Source organism: Topomyia yanbarensis, chromosome 3, assembly GCF_030247195.1.
Source record: "Topomyia yanbarensis strain Yona2022 chromosome 3, ASM3024719v1, whole genome shotgun sequence".
Lineage (NCBI taxonomy): Eukaryota > Metazoa > Arthropoda > Insecta > Diptera > Culicidae > Topomyia > Topomyia yanbarensis.
Window position 1 is genome coordinate 184,443,574 of NC_080672.1, and position 24,897 is coordinate 184,468,470.

Here is a 24,897-nt window from a genome sequence, read left to right on the forward strand (position 1 = left end):
AAGGAATTCGACAAGGACCTTTTTGTGGAAGCACTTCGTGCTGACAGCGCCACTCTAATTCCGAGTGCCGATGAGCTGTCGGAAACAATAGCTAGGGCATGCGATATAACAATGCCGAGGAAAATGGAGCCGAGGAACTACCGGCGTTCTGCGTACTGGTGGAACGAAAGGCTAAGCATCCTCCGGGCTACTTGCTTAAAAGCCAGAAGACGCGTTCAGAGAGCAAGATCTGAGGCAGTCAGAGAAGAGTGTAAGGTAACATTCCGGGCGGCTGGGGCCGCTTTTAAACGTGAGATAGTGCTAAGAAAGTCTACCTGCTACAAGGAGCTGTGCAGAGAAGTAGACGTTAACCCCTGGGGCAATGCTTACCGTGTCGTTATGGCTAGGATCAAGGGTCCAATGACGCCAGTCGAAATGTGCGGCGACAAGCTGAAAATTATCGTGGAGGGCCTTTTCCCGAAGCACGACCCAACCGCATGGCCGCCTACACCTACCGCTGATGCAGATGGTGGAAATGCAGGTGACAATCGGGTTTCCAACGACGAGCTCCTTATAGTGGCAAAAGGGCTGAAAGCGAAGAAAGCTCCCAGACCGGATGGTATCCCCAACGTGGCACTGAAGACTGCGATCCTGGCGTTTCCGGACATGTTCAGGATAGTCCTACAGAAATGCCTGGACGATGGTTACTTCCCGGATCGATGGAAGATCCAGAAGCTGGTGTTACTGCCAAAACCAGGGAAACCACCAGGAGATCCAGCATCGTATCGGCATATATGCCTGCTGGATACTCTCGGTAAACTCCTGGAAAGAGTCATCCTCAACAGGCTAACGACATGTTGAGGATGACTCTTTCCAGACGCTGAAAGTGAGAACGGACTATCGCAGAGACAGTTCGGGTTCCGGAAAGGATTATCGACGGTGGACGCCATCCGCATCGTCATCGCGAACGCGGAGAAAGCATTGAAGCAAAAGAGAAGGGGTAATCGCTACTGCGCCGTGGTAACGATAGACGTGAAGAACGCGTTCAACAGTGCTAGTTGGGGAGCCATCGCCGTAGCGCTGCATAGAATGCGGGTTCCGGACTATCTGTGCAAGGTTCTGAAAAGTTACTTTCAGAACCGAGTACTGGTCTACGAAACGAACACGGGGCAGAGGTCGATTAGGGTAACGGCGGGAGTACCTCAGGGCTTCATACTCGGCCCAACGCTCTGGAATATTATGTACAACGGAGTGTTAACACTGGAACTGCCCAGGGGAGTGGAGATCGTCGGCTTTGCAGATGATGTTGTCCTGACGATAACGGGCGAGATCCTTGAGGAGGTGGAGATGCTGACGGCAGAGACAATAGGCATCGTGGAAACCTGGATGGTTAACGTCAGGTTGCAGCTGGCTCACCACAAGACTGAGGTAGTGCTGGTTAGCAATCGTAAGCAAATCCAGCGTCTCGAGATCAGCATCGGGGGACAATCCATTCCATCGATGCGCGCGCTGAAGCACCTGGGTGTGATGGTTGAAGTTGAATTACAACTGCCATGTCGACTATGTATGTGAGAAGGCTGCGAGGACAACTAGCGCATTGGCAAGGATCATGCCGAATCACGGAGGGGCAAGAGGCAGCACGAGACGTCTCCTGGCGAATGTCTCATCCTCAATCCTGAGATATGGCGTATCGGCCTGGGCTGCTGCGCTGAACTCAAAGCGTAACCGGACGAAGTTGATAAGCACTTTTCGCCTAATGGCTGTTCGTGTCGCAAGTGCGTACAGAACGATATCGTCGGAGGCGGTATGCGTAATTGCCGGGATGATTCCCATCTGCATCACTCTGGCTGAGGACGTATATTGCTCCCAGCGGAGAAATGAACGTAATGCAAGTAGACTGGTTCGAGCAGACTCGTTGGCTAAGTGGCAGCAAGAGTGGGATTACGCGGAGAAAGGAAGGTGGATCCACCGACTCATCACAAATGTGTCTACTTGGGTACATAGGAAGCATGGAGAGGTGAACTTCCATCTGACGCAGTTTTTGTCCGGGCATGGATGCTTCCGGAAATACCTACATCGGTTTGGGCACGCTTTGTCACCCCTTTGCCCGGAGTGTGTGAACGTGCAAGAGACACCGGAACACGTGGTCTTCGAATACCCCAGATTCGAACAAGTCCGAAGGGGTATGCCTGATATAACAGTGGATAATATCGTCGAAGAGATGTGCCGCAACGAGCATATCTGGGACGCTGTCAACAGAGTTGTTACGAGTATACTCTCCGAGCTGCAAACGAAGTAGCGAAGGGACCAACAAAGTAACGACATTGGTTAGAACGCCGCAGTGGAACCACAAATAGGTTTTCGGGAGAAATTCCGCCGCCGGGAAACTCACCGACGGTGTAGACTGGGCCCACCGCCGGGGACCAGTTGAGTAGTACGCGATGTAGCACCGGGCTCGGGTCGTCGGGGCGCCAGCGAACCGGACGTCAGGCTCCACCGGAATCGCCGGACCGACCTCGACACTCTACCGGGTAGATCGTGAGTAGGCTAGATCCACCGTCGGGGATTAGACCGAGTAGACCGCGTCGAATAGCCAGAAGTGGGTCGTTGGGGCGCCAGTGAACCGATTCAGGATAGGGCTGATTCGGCGCCGTGGACTACCCGACAGAATCGTGATGAAAAGGGGAGCTAATTGGCTCACGAAACAAACACCGGTAACGAAAGAAATTCCGTTGTCGGGGAACTCTCATTCGGAGCAGGATAAGCGGTAAAGCTGGAAGATTTTAGTAGAGCTAAATGGTTCGAGAAAGCGGGTATCGGTGTCGGGGGAAATTCCTCCGTCGGGGAACCATAGGTCGGAGTAGGATGAGTTCTCCGTTGAGCACTATCCAAGCGGATCGTGATGAGGCCGGGAGCTGAATGACTCACGGAAACATGAGCTGAATGGCTTAGGGAATCAGCACCTAAACGGCTCACCACAGGGACGAGAAATAAACGGCGACGTAATGGATGGAGACAAGAAGCAGGAGAGGAACCGAGAGTTAAAGGTCATAGGTCGTGTCACTCCATGAACCAAGCGAGGCTCCGAGATAGAGCAGCAGAAAGAGGTGCGACGAAAGCGCAACGAACCCCCCACGAAGTAATACGATGACGTAGTTCCGTGGGGAAGAAGAGCGTAAAAAGTAAGGAATGTTTTTAGTGGATAGGCACGAACGTGAGTCGTGAGTCCAACACAGTGCCAATACACTAGAGGCCAGGATTTTGAAGCTTTTTAACCTTACTATAAAAAAAACATACATACATACATACATACATATATACATACATACATACACACATACATACACACATACATACACGCATACATACACATACATACACACAACTCCGCTAGCGGGTCCAAAGCCCTGGTAAAGGAGGATGGTTGTGATGATCTGGGCCGCGGTCACCACGTAAAGCAAGATAGGTCATAACCCCAATTCCAAGGCGTGAAGCGACCCGTGCCGAGGGATGAGTGATCGAGGGGGTGAAAAAGATGCTCGATCGTTAACGGAGCCTGTGGGGTACCTGGGCAACCCCCACAGTAAGCGTCCCTTACCACGTTAATACGGAGCTCTGGTGTGGCGGACATTTATTCTCGCACTACTCGTGGGTACTAAAATGGAGAATAAAAATAAAAATTACAATAAACAAACGGAGGTGCCAAACCCCTTTGCTAGAGGTGGTTTGGCGAGGTCTCCCCCCCGTGGGGAGAGTAGTGGAGCGACGAGTGCTGCATCTGATAGCACCAGTGACCCCCCAGTAGTGGTAGGAAATAGCCCTATCAACGCACTGGACGGGCCACTATCCGCGATGCGCAAAGTGGTGGAGCAGCTCGATTCAATAATCGAGTTCACTAGCGCAAAGCAAAACAGTTGAAGTTGAAGCAGAGCCTCCTGGTGCTCCGGAAAACTGTTCGTGTCGCAAGACAGGAACAGCAGGCTTATGCCAAGATGGTGGAATGTCGGGAGAAGTCCGACAGAGAAACCCAGACAGTGGCCTCCAAGACGGAGGGAGAAGGTCGATACAGGCACTCAGACAGTGGCCTTCACCTTCTATGGAGCAGCCATGTCGCTCGGAGCGGCGGCCGAGTTCCCCTCGAAGGGAAAAGGCAAGGGCAATCGTAAGACGACGCCGAACGCGAAGCGCCCTAGGAAGTCGCCAAGCGAGGGTGCAAAAACCGACACCACACGGCGTGCAACCGTTAAGGCCAGACGCCGTTTGGTCGAAGTAAGCGAGGGCGAGAGTGACCTCGCTGGGCAGAGCGATGGTACCAGCAACCCGGCGCGACCGGGGCAGGGGGGTGCAAACCCCGGGACGCTGGTCACCAAGAAGAAGCCGGCACCGACACCGGAGGTACCGCGGCCCGCGAAGAAGGCCAAGGACAGAGGCGAGGCCTTGTGGTTAAAAACCGACAAGGACAAATACGCCGACGTCCCAAAGTCAATGAAGGCGGCCGAAAGCCTTTCGGCCCTTGGGCAAGATGTGCGTAGCGTGAGACGCACCTATACGGGAGAAATGCTTCTGGTGCTGAAGCGAGGCGCACAATCTAGTGCGGTGTACAAGGCCTTGGCCCAAGAGGTCCTTGGTGAAGGCGCCCAGGTCATGTCGCTAGGGGCGGAAATGACTCTCCAGTGCAAACATCTGGACAATCACACGACCGCAGAAGATGTTGTCGCAGCCGTTAAGGAGCAATGCGACGTGACAATCGAGCGGGCCTCTGTGCGTCTTAGAGAGGGACCCTCTGGCACCCAAGTAGCCTACCTCAGGCTACTGAAGGCGGATGCCAAAAAGGTAACCGAGAAAGGTAAGCTGTAGATCGGCTGGTCGGTATGCCCAATTAGCATACCCCAGCCGCCTTCAGTGGATAGATGCTATCGGTGCCTTGAGTCCGGTCACAAATCCTACGAGTGCAAGGGCATAGACAGGAGCAAACTATGTCGTCGCTGCGGCGAGGAGGGGCATAAGGAGCGGGGTTGCACTAAGGCGCACAAGTGCCTTATCTGCACCGCTAAGAAGCAATCTCATAAACATGCTATGGGCGGACCTTCGTGTCCCTTCGGTGAGGCAAATAAGAAGAAGCCGTGAACGTCACACAGCTAAATCTTAACCATTGTGCAGCAGCCCAACAGCTGCTGTGGCAGTCGGTCTCGAAGTCGAGGACCGATGTCGCCCTCCTATCACACCCGTACAACATCCCTGCCGGCAATGGCAATTGGGTGTCGGACGGGTCTGGAATGGTGGCAATCTGTACAACGGGACGGTTTCCGGTTCAAGAGGTAATACACTCCTCCGCCGAGGGTGTTGCGATTGCCAAGATCAATGGTGTGATCTATTGCAGCTGCTACGCTCCACCAAGGTGGCCAATAGAACAGTTTAACCAGATGATCGACAGGCTCTCGTCGGACCTAGTGGGCCGGAAACCGGTAGTCATAGCGGGAGACTTTAACGCTTGGGCAGTAGAGTGGGGCAGCCGCTGTACAAATAGCAGGGGTCAAGCGCTAATGGAGGCGCTTGCGAAACTCGATACTGTGCTAGCTAACAATGGCTCCGCTAGTACATTCCGTAGAAACGGGGTGGAGGCGTGGATTGACGTAACATTTGCCAGCCCGAGTCTGCATCCAGGCAAGGAATGGAGGGTAAACGAAGGCTACACCCATAGCAATCATTTAGCAATCCGCTTTAGGATCAACTATGGTGTGCAGCATCCGAGGGCGGGAGATCCTTGTCAGATACGCGGATGAAAGTCCAATCACTTCGACAGCGAAGCTTTCACCGCGGCCCTGGGACTGGAGGCCAACACCGACAGTCTAAGCGGGGATGCGCTGGAAGCTGTTCTACCACGCGCGTGCGACGCCACTATGCCGAGCAAAACACTGCCAAGAAACGGCAGATGCCCGGTATACTGATGGAGTACCGAGATTGCAGCTCTACGGTCAGCCTGCCTCAGAGCTAGAGGTAGGATGCAAAGAGCTCGCACCGAGGATGCAAGAGAGAACCGCCGTGAAGTGTTTCAAGCTGCGAAATTGGCCCTTAACAAGGCTATTAAAAGCAGCAAGAGAGCGTGTTTCGACAACCTGTGTGAGAGTGCCAACGCGAATCCGTGGGGTGACGCCTACAGGATAGTGATGGCCAAGACCAAAGGGGGCTCTTCACCCCCAGAACGGTCTCCGGACCGGTTGGCAACGATTATCGAAGTACTCTTCCCGTCTCGAGCCACAAGCCCCTGGCCACCTGCACTACGAGACAGAGCGGGCACGGCCGAAATGGTGGCTCCAGTGACTAATGAAGAACTACTCGCAGTGGTTGAATCCCTAGCAATGAACAAAGCTCCAGGGCCGGATGGAGTTCCAAACAACGCTCTCAAGGCAGCGATCATAGCGAACTCGAACATGTTCAGGCTAGCTATGCAGAGATGCCTTGACGAGTGCCGTTTCCCCGATAGACGGAAAAGGTGCTGTTGCCGAAGCCCGGGAAGCCGCCAGACGACCCATCGGCGTACAGACCAATCTGTCTGATCGACACGACTGGCAAACTGCTTGAGAGGATCATCCTCAACAGGCTAACCCCGTACGCGGAAGGTACGGACGGCCTGTCAAGCAACCAGTTTGGCTTTCGGAAGGGTAAGTCCACAGTGGACGCTCTCAACTCAGTGATAAATACTGCCGAGATAGCGATCCAACGGAAAAGGCGAGGCATTCGATACTGTGCGTTAGTGACACTTGACGTGAAGAACGCATTCAACAGCGCAAGCTGGGATGCCATCGCGCTCTCGTTATACCGGCTTAGCCAACCGGTGGGTCTGTACCGGATCCTGGAAAGCTACTTCCAAAACCGCGTACTGCTATACGAGACCGATGCCGGTCAGAAAAGGGTTCCGATTACCGCCGGAGTCCCGCAGGGCTCGATCCTAGGCCCGGTGCTATGGAACCTCATGTATGACGGGGTTCTGAGACTGAAGTTCCCTCCGGGGGTCAAGATCGTCATCTTTGCCGACGACGTAACCTTGGAGGTCTACGGGGAGTCAATCCCTGAGGTAGAACTAACCGCAGAACACGCGATCAACACGGTGGAGGAATGGATGAGCGCGAGAGGCCTGGAGCTCGCTCATCATAAGACGGAGGTAGTTATCGTCAACAACCGCAAGTCGGCACAACATACAGTTATCCATGTTGGAGAAGTCGTGATCACTTCACAGCGAAGTCTGAAGTCTCTCGGAGTCATTATAGACGACAAGCTGACCTTCGGCAGCCATGTCGACTATACATGCAAGAGAGTGTCGACTGCTGTTGCGGCTCTATCGAGGATGATGTCCAACAGCTCAAAGGCGTGCGCCAGTAGACGTAGGTTACTGGCAGGCGTTGCCGTATCTATCCTCAGGTACGGCAGCCCGTCATGGTCAAGAGCACTGAGGGTAACCAGTTACCTACAGAAACTGGAGAGCACCTACCGCGTGATGTGCCTCAGAATGATATCTGCCTACCGCACGGTATCACACGATGCATCCTGCGTGATAGCGAGCATGATGCCAGTCGGGCTGGTCATTCGGGAAGATGAGGAGTGTTTCGAGCTACATGGAAATAGAGGAGCCCGCGAGCGCACCAGGGTGACCTCGGTCGCCAGATGGCAGCGTGAGTGGGACAACACCTCGAAAGGTAGGTGGACCCACCGGCTGATACCTAGCATATCGAGCTGGGTGGGAAGACCCCATGGGGAAGTTCACTTCCACCTGACACAATTCCTGCCAGACCATGGCTGTTTCCAACAGTACCTCCACAGGTTCGGGCACGCGGAGGTCCCAGCCTGCCTGGACTGCCCAGGTGTAGACGAAACTGCCGAACACATACTGTTCGTATGTCATCGGTTCGACGTCGAAAGAAGAGCAATGCTTGACGTCTGTGGCTGGGACACAACCCCTGATACCCTTATTCAGCGAATGTGTCAATCGGTGGAGAAGTGGAACGCAGTCTCGGCTGCTACCACCCAGATTGCCTGTAGGCTACAGGCAAACTGGCGAACCGGGCAACAGACGACGGGCACGGCTAACTAGTGGTTGGTTAGTTGGAGCAAAAAAAGGCCAAGCGCAAAAAAGGGAGTGAATGGTCTGTTCATGCTGAGGCAGGTTTGGCGCAGCGACTGGCAACCGCGTAAGGGGTAAACCCAGCCACCCCGAAGCAAGACAGAAGAGTGAGTGTATAGGCGTATAAGTGGACTGCCTCATGCCAAGACGGGAGGGTCGTAGCGTAGTATGTTGGGACTTAGCAATCGATGTCTCATGGCGTGGTAGAGTAGTGAAAGGGTGAGCATCCAAGTCAGTCTCGCACGGCATGTTAAGGGTGAGCACAAAAGTCAGCCTCACATGGTATGGTAGAGGCTAGCACAAAAGTAAGCCTAGCAAGGAATGAAAAAGGTGAGCACGCAAGTCAGCCTCGCATGGTATGTCAGAAGTGGGGCCTAAGAAAAATGTCCCACATCGGATGCCAGGGGGAGTGACAGAGGTACAATAGAGTGGCACGATCGAGAGTGAACCAGGTGATAGGGTGATCACTAGGGTGACAATAATTTATATGAAAAAAAAATCTCGCAACCTACATCCCCTAGCGTCATGAAAAAATTACACTGTCCAAATTTGAGCGAAATCGGTTAACCCTAACCCCTCCCCCAAAGAGCTTAAAGTTTGTATGGGATTTTTGGCCAAAATGTATGGGGAAACACTCGCAGTTCACAAAATCGCCGCTAGAGGTCGCTGTAAACATCCGAACATGGGCCTAGGAAGGAGTTAAGCTTTTGAAGATATGCCGAAAAAGTTTGTCGACGACTGCATGACAATCCAACCAACCGTTAAAGAGTTATTAAAGTTTAAAGTTGGATACTACTGCTTAACATTCGCAAAGGGCGTACTCCGCTTATCTCATGTATGTGAAACACGTGTAAAGGCGAAGCAAAGTCAGGAAGAACTCATATACCTCTGAAACGGTGAGAGATAGAAAGTTATGATGTTCCACAAAGTTGTAGAGGAATAAAAGGATTTTTTTGTTTTCACTTGAAAGATTCGGGATTTCTCCGCATGGTGGCGGTAGTGAGCCAAGCAATTTAAAGGGAATACTCTTATCTGTGTAACGGTAAGTGATGGAGCAATATGATGTTCTACAAAGTTGTAGAGTAACAAAAAATACTTTCTTTTATCATTTATAAATGCAAAATTCTACCACATGGAGGCGCCAGTGAACAAAATTAATTCAAGGTAATACGCCTATCTATACAATGGATAGAGATACTGCAATCTGATGTTCTGCGAAGTTATGCAGCACTTCAAAGGCTTTCGTGTCTCGTTGTGAAAATAGAAATTTGCCCGCATGGTGGTGCTAACAGCATAACATTCATATATTATCATGCCAATCTCTGTTCGACGAGAATGAATATATTTTGAAACACCTTTTGAATGTTTCCTAATTTTTCCACACAATGGTGTCAGAATGCGCTGTGAACCCAGTTGCACTGGCATTGGTTGCTCGATTACAGGGCTGATATTTTGGTGATAGGTGAGAACTACTAGGGTCATTTGAATGCCGGTTAGTGACTTTTTCGTCTTATCTGGTATCATTTAGGGTAGACGAGCCCTTATTCATCTCATTAGTCAGGATGTCACACTATTTCGTTGATAACTCGACTTAGAGTGGCTGGATCGCGCTTAACCGTTATGTGTCCGACGTGGTACTCGGGTACCTTTTTAGGTTTCAATTAATGATATTCCCATGTTTTATCCATAGCTGGAAATTGAAACTTTGTGACATCTTAGAACTTCACTAAGCCAAGCTTTTGGGTTAAAAATATTGTTGATATTGTAAGCGGGGGAGGGAGGAGGGGCTCTTGAATGTTTTACTACGTAACAGGCCGACGTGGGTACTCGGGTACCAACAAAACTGAAATGCCAATAACTAAGGTAATTTCTAACCGATTTTGTTACTTTTGAGTGTTTTGGATTCGGGAACTCATCCACCTTTAGACTAGGTAAAAATGAATTTGGTTACTTCGTTCAGTTCCCGGGAATCTGGATTTCCGGAAGCATGTTCCAGTGCTGAGATAGTATTTGTGAATTTCAATGGAATACTAGCAATATGGGTATCAAAATTCTTCGAATTGCATCAGTAGGCTGTATCTCGTGGTTTTAGAACCATTTGGTTATTTGACCCCGGAACGGACAATCCAGAGCAGGTTTTCGTGAGGCAGTGAGTGGCCATTTTATTCCAATTCCATTTTTCAAATTGCCATAGGATGCCGTTACAATAAATAACAGACTTCCGAGACAATTTGAAGAGTTTTGATACTCATATTGTTAGGATATTATTAAAATTTACAAATCATACTCTAGTACTGGAGCATTACTCCGGAAAATCCGGATTACCAAGAACCAGATCGATTCATCCGGTTCATTTTTACAAAATCAAAAAGTGGCCAAGCTGGCCAATACAAATCAATATTTTGGAATGGCAGTCCATATGAGGTTATAGAAATACGGACTACCATTCCAAAGTACTAAGTAACCCAACAGTAGAATTATTTTTAGTACTCCAAAGTAGGCCAATAAAAATTAGCATCTTCGAAAATTGTTCCGCGTTTCGCTCCATTTCGACGTGAATAACGACTTACCTTTCAATATACAGGCCCTTTCAAAATATCGGAAGGAAAGTCTAAGGAGAAAAATTGTGTAAACACAAAAATTTCTCACCAGGGCGATTTTTTTTTGGTAAGACAAGTTTTGGCTTCACTGTGTCTTATCGGTATAAACATATCTTCTGCTTGGACGGGACATCACGTTTGACCAGTCGTTCAATTGAAACACAAAGAGTGTTTTAGTTTTAGGGATTTGCTTCAAATTTATTCCGACAAAAAGTTAGTGTCGGTTTCTGATGAGACGAAGTCGAAAAACACCCATGTAATAAGTCATGTAAAGTTTGGAACGCTTATGTCTTTTGCTGTACTGCATGGATTTAATGAATTTATTTGCCATTGTGTAAAAAAAATAAGTTCAACTGTATAAAATATTGAGGTATATATGACTTGCTTTTATAACGAAAAACTGTTTTGAAAAATCTTCCGAAAATTACTCGGAAATGGTGAAAAATTTCAGCTCACTTCGATCAGAACAGTCAATACGGTGCACCAACCGAACATGAGGGAAAAGTCTTAAATATAGGTCCGCTACAAATTTGTTTCATTATCATTCCTGGATGTTTCCCGCTAATTACATGCCGCAAACTCGATCCCAATTTTTTCTATGGCTTGCTTCACAATACATGAAAGTTAGAACTCTGTTAATCAATGAAGAATTTAGAGATAATTTAATCCGGGGTAATATTAGACCTCGTTCAGCGAAATGATTCTCGAGAACTGATAACAATAATTTCAGGCTCAATGAAGTTATAAGTTATCGAATGATTGGTACGCAATACCGCGTGTATATTTACAAGTGTATAACATAAAATAACACTCTTATGATACAAAATTCGTTGTTAACTAAACCCTCACAGGTCATAAAACTCGTATTTTGAACGCTAGCTGCTCAACTGTGTTTTGTACAATGTTAATACAAACTACACAAATCTGTCGATATATGTGATACGTAAAGTATTTTAAAATCAATAATTTGATAAATTATTAATAAATTTTCCTTCCTACAACATCTAACAGTTCGTGTTTGAAACTATGTAGGACATCGAACAAGACTTATTTTAGGTTTAAAATCTCAAAATCTATTTCAGAATGATTAAAAAAAGTAGAATATTTTGTAATTGCACTTAGATTTTTATGCAATATATTGTAGTTTATTGTAATTTTGTGAACCAATACACTAAAATCGGTACGTCGTAGAAGCCCACATGAATCGTTTTAATAACGTAAAATGAATTGCTAGTAGAACAAAAGTTGACGAAATAGGCGAATACGTTTTCGTTCGTGAAGCTAGTGCCAGCATTTAACATTTTGCGCCGTCATATGCTTTCGATATCTAACAGGGCATTGTGGGTCGTGCAGTTTACAACGTATTTTGTACATTTACGATTCTGTATGACACATGTAAATATTATGCATATTTTTTAATATAAATTTTTTGATGACATTTATGATAGTTTGAATCAAGGGGTTTCCAACAAGCCAACATAGTGAGACTTAATCAAAGATTACTTTGATTTTTCTAAATAATTCGGTAATCCATTGATTACATTGGTAATCAATAATAATCAGGGTAATTGTCTTTATTCCTAAAATAATTCACGTAATCCACCATAGGTACAATGTAATCAATTATTCATAAAGTAACCGTAAAATAATTCGAAACTGCAAGACCAATTTTATTTCGATTTTCACCTATTAGCTCTCATTTTTTAAATATGTTTCCAGTTATTCCACATATGAATTTCACAAGATATTTTACTAGTGGTTTAATAACACTCTCATATACTTAAATTTCAGCCAAACCTGTATTTCAGAATATATCAAAATGATTGGGCCACAAACTCTAGTAATAACTAACGAGGTATAACGATCCTCATTGCCGGCTACAAGGTACTCTTGTGTTCTGTATAGTAAACTACGCCCGTTAGCGATATCCTTTATCGGCAAATACCAAAACGAGTGTTTAAACATTTTAGTTTTTTAAATATCATCGACAAAAAGGGATTAATGATAAACTGGGTCATATAATAATGTGAATAAGAAACAGGATTTGCCTACTTTCAAAAAAAGATTTTGTATTAAATGTTACTGGATCAGTCTGACATGCATTCCCCGTTGTGTTTTTCGATTTAGAATCTTTTTAGATTTTGGCATTTGTCACACAATCGTCATCCCAAAAATGGTTTAGGTTTTACCCTCTATTAGATATATTTTCACTCCTGGTAAGCACGTTACGAAATAATATCTTTGATATTTTTTATTCAGTTTAAATTCGTTAAATTCAGTTTAGCTAACTTCCCCTCCACAAAATGTTACATGCATTTGACCATTTATTCTCATTTTTACAGACGACTTTTCGGCCTTTTTTATCTATTGACCTATTCCACTTAAATTTTAGGAAGAAAATAATCCGTGAATTTCGATTCTTACTGGACTTATTCCAATCTAGGAGGAAAACGTTTGCATGCCTGATGCTGCTTTTAATAACTCGTCGTCGAAGAAATCCGCAAAAATTCCGTGGTGTTTTGAAACCACAAAATACAGAAGTCCAAATGTCGCGTTAGGGGACGACATTGCAAAATATTGAATCTTCTAGATACTCTTGCATTCATCATGAATCCTGCTTTATTTCAAAATGCAGTATATTACATCGTTGCAGATATGTATGAGATTAGATTTTCAAGGTATCATATATTTTTTCAAGATAAGTACAACTCTTGACAATGATTTGGGAACAAGGCAACAACGAACACAAACGGCAGCACATTAACTGTTGCCTTCTGAAGGAACTGAAGTTGTTGCGGCGCAACGTTGTTACTGTACGCTCCCTTACCCTGCGACTACAATTCTTCTTTAACCTATCTCAGCTTGTCAGGTACAGCCAGCAGAAGCTAATATAAGTGTTGAAGTAAGAAAGTTATTGGATATAATGTAAATGATTCTCAGAACAAAATAACTATTCAGTCCAAGAAAGACCACCGCCACGGGCGGTTGGTCCGGCAATCCCATAGTTTTTTTTTATTTCTTCCCCGAAATCGGTCTTTCATCTATATCTGGAAGTGACCAGTAAATTCGCCGCGTACATACGTATTCTTCGTCGATCTGTGCGCTTAAAATGTGGAATATATATCTGGTGTTCCCTCTCGCGACTATCGTACAACAACACAACGTAGGAACTAATCGCTGGCGCGATCATAATGGTGCCGTGACCAGGATCAGCAGATACCGGAAACTATAGTGTACACCAGAAGCTGCACGATCGAGAGAAGCCGCAAGGATACACATTCGCAAACCAGAATATAAAGCCAACGCCAAAGCCATTGTTTAGCACACATTGTCCAAGTTTGCCAAAATGTCCCCGCCATTTTGAAAAATGTACTTCAATAGCAGAAGCCTAGTCCTTCATTGTTTGGAGACGAGTCCTCCATCCACGGGAGCTTAGTCCTCAACCTATCGGAGCCGAGTCCTCCACCTACCGGAGCCGAGTCCTCCACCTACCGGAGCCGAGTCCTCCACCTACCGGAGCCGAGTCCTCCATCTACCGGAGCCGAGTCCTCCATCCACCGGAGCGTAGTCCTCCATCAACCGGAGTATAGTCCTCCATTGTTCGAAGCCCAGTCCTTCACCCATCGGAACCTAGTCTTCCAATCACGACTCATCTACCAACTTAACCGTGCTGAGAACGCAGGCCTTGGACTCGCAGCAGTCAGGCTTGGGTTGCCTCGTGCGCATCAGCGAGCAACCACCTTGTTCAGGATCGTCTCCCAGCGACATAATCTGTACAAACCATTTGAATTGACTCCTGATTTAGTTTCATTCACCTTATACAAATGGAGTAGAAACACAAAAATGTTTCGCAAGGCACTTACCATCAATCAACATGCAGAGATTTAGCTACAAAAACATCCAACAGTAACAACATCGAGCAATTCTTTCGTCATGTTGCTGCATTTATCTGAAAATCAAAGTGCAACAGCAAATTATAATGGATGCAATTACCACCAACAAAGATAATCCAGCCAGTCCGCCGAAAAGCTACAGAAACGTAAACATTGTAACGATATCAGATCAGTGAATCAAACCTTCACAGCGGTGAGCAGCAGTAAAATCATACACGGCGTGTGACATCCGCGACATCCGTCACAGAATCACATAAATTTTTGCCCTCGATACACAGCAAGGAATTGTTTGTAGAATAGCGATAAGTTTATATAAAACCGTTGGTTTTGGTGGGGGAGTATGTTGCGGCGCAACGTTGTTACTGTACGCTCCCTTACCCTGCGACTACAATTCTTCTTTAACCTATCTCAGCTTGTCAGGTACAGCCAGCAGAAGCTAATGTAAGTGTAGAAGTAAGAAAGTTATTGGATATAATGTAAATGATTCTCAGAACAAAATAACTATTCAGTCCAAGAAAGACCACCGCCACGGGCGGTTGGTCCGGCAATCCCATAGTTTTTTTTTATTTCTTCCCCGAAATCGGTCTTTCATCTATATCTGGAAGTGACCAGTAAATTCGCCGCGTACATACGTATTCTTCGTCGATCTGTGCGCTTAAAATGTGGAATATATATCTGGTGTTCCCTCTCGCGACTATCGTACAACAACACAACGTAGGAACTAATCGCTGGCGCGATCATAATGGTGCCGTGACCAGGATCAGCAGATACCGGAAACTATAGTGTACACCAGAAGCTGCACGATCGAGAGAAGCCGCAAGGATACACATTCGCAAACCAGAATATAAAGCCAACGCCAAAGCCATTGTTTAGCACACATTGTCCAAGTTTGCCAAAATGTCCCCGCCATTTTGAAAAATGTACTTCAATAGCAGAAGCCTAGTCCTTCATTGTTTGGAGACGAGTCCTCCATCCACGGGAGCTTAGTCCTCAACCTATCGGAGCCGAGTCCTCCACCTACCGGAGCCGAGTCCTCCACCTACCGGAGCCGAGTCCTCCACCTACCGGAGCCAAGTCCTCCATCTACCTCAGCTGGCGCGATCAGAAGTATTTATTTGGGTTCTTTCGTAGTGATTCATTTTTATATTTAGATTGTTTATTTTAACTTACACGTCTATGTTAGCTTGACGGTGCCAACATTTTCTTGTTTTACAATTTAATGTTTTTAAATCTAAGGTACTACAGCTTCATTTTTTTTTAAAACCTAAGATTATTTTTTATATTAATTCAATGGTCATTCCAAAACTAGGAATATTGATAATATACAAAAGTTTTTAATTGAATTTCCTTAGGCCTAAGATATTGACTGAGCTTCATTTACAATAAGGGAGGCAATTCGGAACATTTTTGAAGACTTTGAAAACATTTTATTTTCTTTTGAAATACATTGACAACGGAGTCATTCACAAGAGCGACATGCACAAAGGGAGTGGTAGAGTTCATATTAGAGACAGAGAAGAGATAGCGGACATCGATGGCAGGGAGAGGATGAACGCAAACTCACACCATTATTAGCATTTGCTTTTCGATAGTGCAACATTAGATTTTCTAAGAAACTCGTAGTAGAGATCAAACAATGTTAGAAAAAATAGTATTACTAAATTTTGGATATTTATCTCCAGCATACCCAGTACCCAAAAGAAATCGACCAGACAACACATTCAATGTCGTGATATCCCGTCGTGACAAGCTCCAAACCCCGTTCTAATGCGCTCTCTCTCTAGCTAAGGTGAAGCTAGAGTTTGCGCCTTCTCAGCCTGGAATGGAGTAGTTGGAAGGGACCCAAACTAAGGTAATCTGGAATGGTTTTTCAGATAAAACACTCTGGAGATTCTGTGTTTTCCCCAGAAAATACGAGGAGTGCTATCGACTCTTCATCGAACAGAGATAATTAAACTATCTGTAACGATGAACTAAAAGTCTATGAGCAGAGTGTCAACGATCCCAAGGATATACTAAATTGCGACTAATTCTAAGATATAAACGGTATAGCAGTAAAATTTTGAATGAATATGCCGTCGAGCTTGGACACATTAGAGCACCTTACCATATTCTTGTTAATGTACGAAAAAATGGATCCGTGCAGAAAATTACAAAACATTAATCGTCATCATTTACAAACAAATTGTACAAAAGGGCTATGATATGAATCCTGAAGAAGACCCACTTGCCAAATTGTGATGTTTGTGAATCGTCATGCGAAAGATAGCAAGTTGTTTAATATCGGTGCTGACAGAGCCGTAGCGTGGTTATCTTGCGCCCTTGGCAGAGTCTCAGTTTTGCGCCCCTTTCAGTTCGACTTTCGAGTAATAATTTAGTGTGCACTTGGAAATTGCACACATATCCGGACTTATTTAGTGACTTATCTACACTTAGTCAATGAAGCAAATAAAATTTTCAGTACTCTCCCAAGACTAGCGTCCTTGGTGGGAAATTGTTCAACGTTGTGGCAATTTAACCGGGTAGACATCAATATAGAGCACCAAGAGAACTTTGCAGGTTTTATTTGCAATATCATTCGTAGTCAAGTGCTATGCGATTGACGAGGCGTTTTTTTAGGAGACTTCGTGAAATCAGTTATCGTTAGATGTTTAAAGGCAACGGACGAATTTTTTCGGGAGACTATACGTGCGGATCGGTCAACTGAGCAAGCGATTTAGGAATACAACCCGCCTCTATCATACGACAATCCGAAAAATTTATTTGAATATTTGTTCCTTCACCAACCGTTTCATTTATTTCCAATGTCTGGAAACCTCTAACAACGCCGAAAAACTCGATATCTAAAAGATTCGATCGCAAATCGTTCGTGTTTGACTATCGTTCATTTTATGTAAATTATCGCACAAATCTTGAACTTTTCATGTGTGGAATCAGTTGACGGTGGGTGTTTGATGGCAACGGGCGGGGCATTTATTCAGGAGACTGTATATCAAGACCAGTATACTGAGAAGACAATTTTTAGGAGCTGTGAACTGGTTTGTCAATTGATGAGTACGGTGCATATCATTAGATTGGAATTAAAACGAATTAGCATCCAGCCATACATCGAGAAACGATAGGCGATCACACTTTTGCTTTATTATCCCCTGACTCGTTTTTAAATTTCTAGTATCTCCCGTAATTTCTGTCCCACCGTTCCTATTCTTCAAGTTTTCACTTTTCGCTGGGTTCTAGGCCCGCGTATAAATGAATTCTCCTGAAAAAGACAGTGGGATAAATGGATGTCGAACAAGATTCATCATCGAAGAGAGTCCGATTCTCGTTTAAAAAATCATACGTATTAAACTAGGTCGTGTCATGTCTGATCTTCTTTCGGATCAAAAATAAGTACTCTAAAGATTTCGAAAAAAAAATCAGCCGCTGCAGAATGTTTTACCACATAAACTCAGAATAGTTATCTCCTATCTAAAGCAAGCAACTGACTTTACAAACGACAAGTTTTATCTGAAGGACTACCGTGTCCACATGTCTGTTCATATAGTTGAGATCGACGGTGGGGTTACTGAATCGATCTGATCTTGCATGGGGTGAATAGGGTTGGCTTTTTCAAGGACCCCTTTCTCCAGTGAGTGAGATTTTGAATCACAGGATGGGATGAAATTGTATGCCCCTCCAAACTCGTATCGCGTCTGCGATTGTGTTGTCTAAGCAAATGTTCTTCGACAAGGTTCGTCTGCGTGTTCATACCGCGCGTCATGTTTTGCATTAAATGCAAGAAAACGATCCCCTTGTGGGGACATCTGTGACTGTTTCTGCTGTTCTGTACATCAGGAACAACGAAAAATCCCAAACATTTCAATCAGAGTTGCATTTTAGTGCAGGATTGGTTGGGTCTAGGATAGTTGCCGAGAACGTTATGATTTTGGGTAACTTCTAGCGGCACTGAGGAGACTTCAATTTTCACGGTACGGGATGGAGTCAAATCTTCACGATGATAAAAGATCTAACTTTCTTCACGATCTTTTCTACAGCATTAAGGAGATAAATCATAAATTATTCCTCGGTCTTTTCATTTCGAGCAATAATTTATGATTTACCTTAACTTATTTTATAACACAGATCAAGATTTCAGTGCCCCTCTAAGGTTAGCGCCCTTGACGCGGGCCAACCGCACGCTACGGGCCTGCATGCTGATGCAGCCCCTCGATATCCAAAAAGACTGATGTGTTTTTCTCTTTGTGAGCATAGGTCATTTGAATTTCCCTTGCAATCAACACAAGAAAATCGTTTAATTATTAGTTGTTGAAGATTGTGAATAAGAAATGATAAATAAACAAGCAAACAACAGTTTCTTATTTATCCGAATTGTCGTTTTGATTTTTTGTCAGTACACATACATTGTGGCTTTTAAAGTAAAAATGATCCAGCAGAACTAGAATGGTTAAATGAATTATCTAATAAAATAGCGATGAGCAGATTCCACTTAAAATAATCGAATAATCTGAAGTAATTCCAACAGGAATTCACTTTGATTCCAAGTAATCTAGAGTAATTGAGGAATTTTACAGTAATCGTGTAATCAATTATTAATCGGACTTTCGAAAGAATAATCTTTAAAACCATGAAACAATCTAGGTAATTTTTTTCGTGAGTGACATGTAATCAACGCTGTTGGAAACCCCTGGGTTTGAATCATTTGTATGAACGAGTTCGAATATAACCTCAGATTGAATTCATTCTAAATTCTTAAAATTATTCGTTTAACAGAATTCTGACAGAGAATCCCTCCAATATTATGAAGCAAACCATATTCAATATTCAAGTTGACCCAGCGAAACTCAAAAATTCCCATACTACATACAATTAAATAACTTTCACAATTTTCATCCGATTTAAACTAATAATAGCTTATTTTCATTGGTTATTAGCAGGATTTAATTTGTCATAGAAATATAATTATTAGAATTGCTTTATCTTGCCCAAGATCTTGACCAAACGCTCATATTTCTTTAAAAAATAAGGAAAAATTAAGAAAAAGTTCATTGAACTCATAAATAACGTCAAAATCAGTAGTCGCACTGAAACAAAATGTGCAAACGACCGAAGGTGCATTCAATTACCTTTAATTCAACATAATAATATTTCATATCAATGCACTACAACCGAAGATATTTGGATTTTTTATTTTAATGGTGAAATTCATTTTTTTACTGTAACTCGAAAACTGCTCTACTGTAATTTTTTTGGACTTCATTTTCGGATTCAGCACACGATTTGAAAATGACCACCAGCTTGTTGAGTTCAGTAATTCTGTAAACTAGTGTAATCAATGTTTCTTAAGCTATCATATATGATCTACAAAATGTGAAAATACGCCAGATACATATTTTAATAAACTTATGCCATCTTGTTTTGAAATTTTTGTGATTACCCGCTCGGAAGCCGTGTTGATGGCTCCCTAAACGAACTGCCGTTGATGCTTAATGATGGTTTCGCTGGAGTATCTGAACGAGGTACACTCAGTGAATTGGCGTGACTGTCCGAAGATAAAACATCTATCTCAATTGATATTCATGCCCGCTACATCAGTGTTATCTCAGTGTGTTTGCGAAACATGTTTTAGTCAATATGTTCAGCAAAGTATAACGTTTTTACCTGCGCCAAAGGACCCTTTATGAATGTATTTCGTCGCAGCATAATTCAGAGTGCATTTCAGTGCAATGGATTTCTAGTAAGAACGCATTCGATAAATGTAGTGTAAAAATTTAACTGTAATCATTTTAAATAAAATAATCACAAAATTTTTCAATATTTTCGCTCATATTTTACTTAAAACGTGTTGAAAATCCGCAAAGTCTTCTATAGTAGACGTAAATAATCAGTTTTCATAGAGTCGTAATGTTGTGAGTGATAAATTTAACAAAAAGAAAGCAAATATTACAAGAAAGTTAATTTCAGTGAAATTTTATAATAATCGCTATAATTTTGTTATTGGAAGACAATGAGCTTTAACAATTTGTCGTAGTTTAGAACGTTCTAAAACTTTGTCGGAGACACTAAATCTCTAGGATGCGAAATAAAAAAGTTAAGATCGCAGCGCCATCTATGCGGTGAAAATCCAAACTGATCTACATCATCAAAATAAAGTGCAGATAAAACCAAGATACTTTGCTGAACATAGCAACTAAAGAAAATGCACTCCCAAAGCTCTAGAGGTTTTGTCTTGTTAATTTTCAAAGGCGTATTACCTTAAATTAATTTTGTTCACTGGCGCCACCATGTGGTAAAATTTTGCATTTTTCAAATGATAAAAGAAAGTATTTTTTGTTACTCTACAGCTTTGTAGAACATCATATTGCTCCATCACTTACCGTTACACAGATAAGAGTATTCCCTTTAAATTGCTTGGCTCACTACCGCCACCATGCGGAGAAATCCCGAAACTTTCAAGTGAAAACAAAAAGTCCTTTTATTCCTCTACAACTTTGTGGAACATCATAACTTTCTATCTCTCACCGTTTCAGAGATATATGAGTTCTTCCTGACTTTGCTTCGCCTTTACACGTGTTTCACATACATGAGATAAGCGGAGTACGCCCTTTGCGAATGTTAAGCAGTAGTATCCAACTTTAAACTTTAATAACTCTTTAACGGTTGGTTGGATTGTCATGCAGTCGTCGACAAACTTTTTCGGCATATCTTCAAAAGCTTAACTCCTTCCTAGGTCCATGTTCGGATGTTTACAGCGACCTCTAGCGGCGATTTTGTGAACTGCGAGTGTTTCCCCATACATTTTGGCCAAAAATCCCATACAAACTTTAAGCTCTTTGGGGGAGGGGTTAGGGTTAACCGATTTCGCTCAAATTTGGACAGTGTCATTTTTTCATGATTTGGAATACCCATCGTACGTTGCTGCGACTTCCAACGACATAGGAGGAAAAAACAATTTGTTCCGAATATATAATATATATATATATATATATATATATATATATATATATATATATATATATATATATATATATATATATATATATATATATATATATATATATATATATATATATATATATATATATATATATATATATATATATATATATATATATATATATATATATATATATATATATATATATATATATATATATATATATATATATATATATATATATATATATATATATATATATATATATATATATATATGTACACATATATATTTATAGATAGATGGATAGAATAGATATATTGAGATCGTATAGAACTTACAAGCTGAACGTCGCAAGCTCAAGCTCATCAGCGTTTAGGTATCGGTTCACGTTGTTTTCACTTATGTATACATGTAATTAAATCAGGGACATTACTTACTGCTAAGTGTATTTGATACAGGCGTTCCCCATAAAAAAGTCCAAATTCGATCCAGATCAATATGAACATGATCAGTTCCCAGTACTTTCACAGGTTGACCCATTATGAGGGCAGTCAGCAAGTAATATATTTCAGGGGTGTTTACGTGGTGTAAAAGCAGCCACTGTAGGTAATTGAATCCGGAACAGTGCACAGTTTGTGTCTTGGAATCATCATTTTGCTTCATTAACAACGACTTAATAACATGTTCGGAATTTTGCGAATTCGAAGGTACTGTTTTTTCATGCGATGACATCTTCATCCTGTCCCTATTATGATTAATGACTTCCGTATTTCTCATGTATCCAGCATTCATCGAGCCTTCCCGAAATCGTGTTATGATTACATCATTAGAGCAAAGCACGACTAAGATACGCATTGCCCAAATGACCGAAGACGTATGAACACGAGGTTGCATAAACTGCATAATCCAGTCTATACCAAGTACTTTGGAAATTTCTTCAGCAAGTGTAGTATTAACTGTATTCTTTGCAGTGAATAATAAACTGTGCAAAAGACATAGTCCTCTGTTTCGTAAAATTATTTTCCTTAGAATCGTATTTGTTCGATATAACTCAGAATTACACGCAGACGTGCTATTGACAGCAATGAAATCAGCCAGGTTCATGTTTTTATCTTCGTCACTTCCATGCTGAAATATTTAGGCATTATTTATTACAGAGAAGATCTCTTTGTTGTTGATACTTACCTGCGGGATGTTAGAGACTAAATGTTGTCCAAACAGCAACAAATCGTCGACACGTGGCTGAGGTCCGAGAAGTATTCCCAGAAGATTGTACAAAACATCGCGTGTGTTTTGCTCGTATATGTCTCCAATGATCATTAGCAGCTTTAAAGAACACTATAAAAATATTTCATTGTGAAAACCGAGACTAGAAGAAAAGCATTGGTGTAATTATACCTTTTTCATAAAAATCCAATGAAATTGTCGTGAGACAGAGATTGTTCGTGATTTTTATTGATCCAAAAAGTTACTATTATGTATATTTTAAAGAAAGAAATTAAAATGTGTTCTGTTCCAAATAAATACCATATATTAGGCACCTAACAACATGCAGCCGAAAAAAATGGCCTGCCATATGCAACAAAGTTATTCCACACCAAACGTCACCGCGCATGGATTTCGAACAACTGATTGAAGGTGTAAACAGCTTGCGCTTTGTCGCATTATCATGAATGGAAACACTACAAACTAGCGTGGTAAACATTAATGCAGCCTGTAACTTTGAATTCAATGCAATGATATCTACATATTTTTACTTCAATCGAATGCAAATAATGCAGGCTACAATTTGTCGTAGTATTCAACAAAAATGGCACTTCAAATCCACGTGAAATGCCTCGTGCATGTATACTTGCGAATAGTGCTATTGACGGATGTCTTATATCCGACCTCACAACTCACGATATTTGTGCTGTCACGGTAAACATGACTGTTGATAACATAAACAAGATACATGTGTATTGTTCGGCATATTTGCCGTATAATGAACAATCACCTTCTGATGATTTCAAAAGGGTTGTATCATACTGTGAAAAAATGTTATGTTACAGAAATGAATTTTCTCTCATAATTAAGAGGCACCGAATTAATGGAATACTTAAGTAGTACAAATCTGCACATTCTTAATGCCGGAAACAGCCCAACATTTGCACGAGCTGGCAGAGAACATGTATTAGATGTAACTCTCTGCTCTGACAGTATTACACATAAGTTGGCAAACTGGCTTGTACCAAACGAGCTCGAACCGCCATTATCTGAACATAAGTACATCGTCTTTGATCATTTTCAACGTCTCACTAGATATCGTCACATATCGTAATCCCAAATTTACGAACTGGGACCTTTACGAAGAGGGCTTGGCGACTAGGTTTCATGGGTATCTTCCGACGATTGAATCTCCAAGTGACTTGGATGAGGTCGTGGATAAAACAAGCTCATTCATAACAGCAGCGTACCAAGAGACTAATCCTCTTCGATTTATGCGTGCTTCTAGAGGAACACCTTGGTAGAACAGTTATGTAGAAGAGCTTGGAATCGCAGACGCAGGGACGAGTCGGAGGCATTTAAGTTGGCTCGCAAATCATAGAGAAATGCCCTTCGATCCTCTGAGCGAAGTGGTTGGAAAAGCCTCTGCACAAATGTCTCAAGTCTCAACGAGACTAGTAGATTAAATAAGTTACTTTCGAAATCGAAAAACTTTCATGTCAGTTCAATTAGAACTGCTAATGGTGAATACTCGTCTGACAAATATGTAGTACTCAACTGTCCTTTTGACACACACTTTTCAGGCTGTACGGAATCATCACTGACGACTGCCCATGAGTTCTTTTCAGGTAGTTCTGATTCTTTGGCATTTGCTCGTAGAATTGTGACAACCGAATCGATCAAATGGGGGATTGAAAGTTTTGCTCCGTAGGGGAGAGTGGGTGCACTTGATCCCACTTTTGTTTTTTTCTCATAACTTATCAATAAAATAAAAATTTAAATGCGAAATTCGCCATTTTGCAGTCAATTTGAATTGTTAGAGCTTTTAATAATATGTAAATCCGAATACTATGCCTAGTCAGTAATATGAACAGTAAGATCGGTTGTCACGGTAAAGATGGACTTGTCTGTCTACAACCGGACACATGTTAGTGAACTCGGGTGATTCGTAATTATGCTGCCCTCATTACAAAAGACAAAAATTAAGCCCGTACGATATTAAGCCTGTTCTAATGACCCTGCCACTTCTAGTTTTCCGATCTGTTTACTTCACATGCTTGCTCTCACTTGAGTACAATAGCTCTAATTTTCATAACTTTCCCTACCCAGTAATCTCTAGCTAATTGAATGTCGTTAAAGTGTTAAAAAGAAAATGTGAGTAAC

The 24,897-nt window shown here is 42.9% G+C and overlaps 1 protein-coding gene across 1 annotated transcript in view; it reads right to left on the minus strand.

Annotated features, from left to right (window-relative positions):
* LOC131687480 (WD repeat and FYVE domain-containing protein 3) overlaps positions 1–24,897 on the minus strand; it is a 1,208,520-nt gene that overhangs the window by 446,761 nt on the left and 736,862 nt on the right. Inside the window, exons 17-18 of the mRNA XM_058971572.1 lie at positions 22,714–22,866; positions 21,966–22,656 (exon numbers count right to left, since the gene is read on the minus strand). Of these exons, the coding sequence (XP_058827555.1) occupies positions 21,966–22,656; positions 22,714–22,866 (844 nt within the window). The remainder of the gene's footprint in view (positions 1–21,965; positions 22,657–22,713; positions 22,867–24,897) is intronic.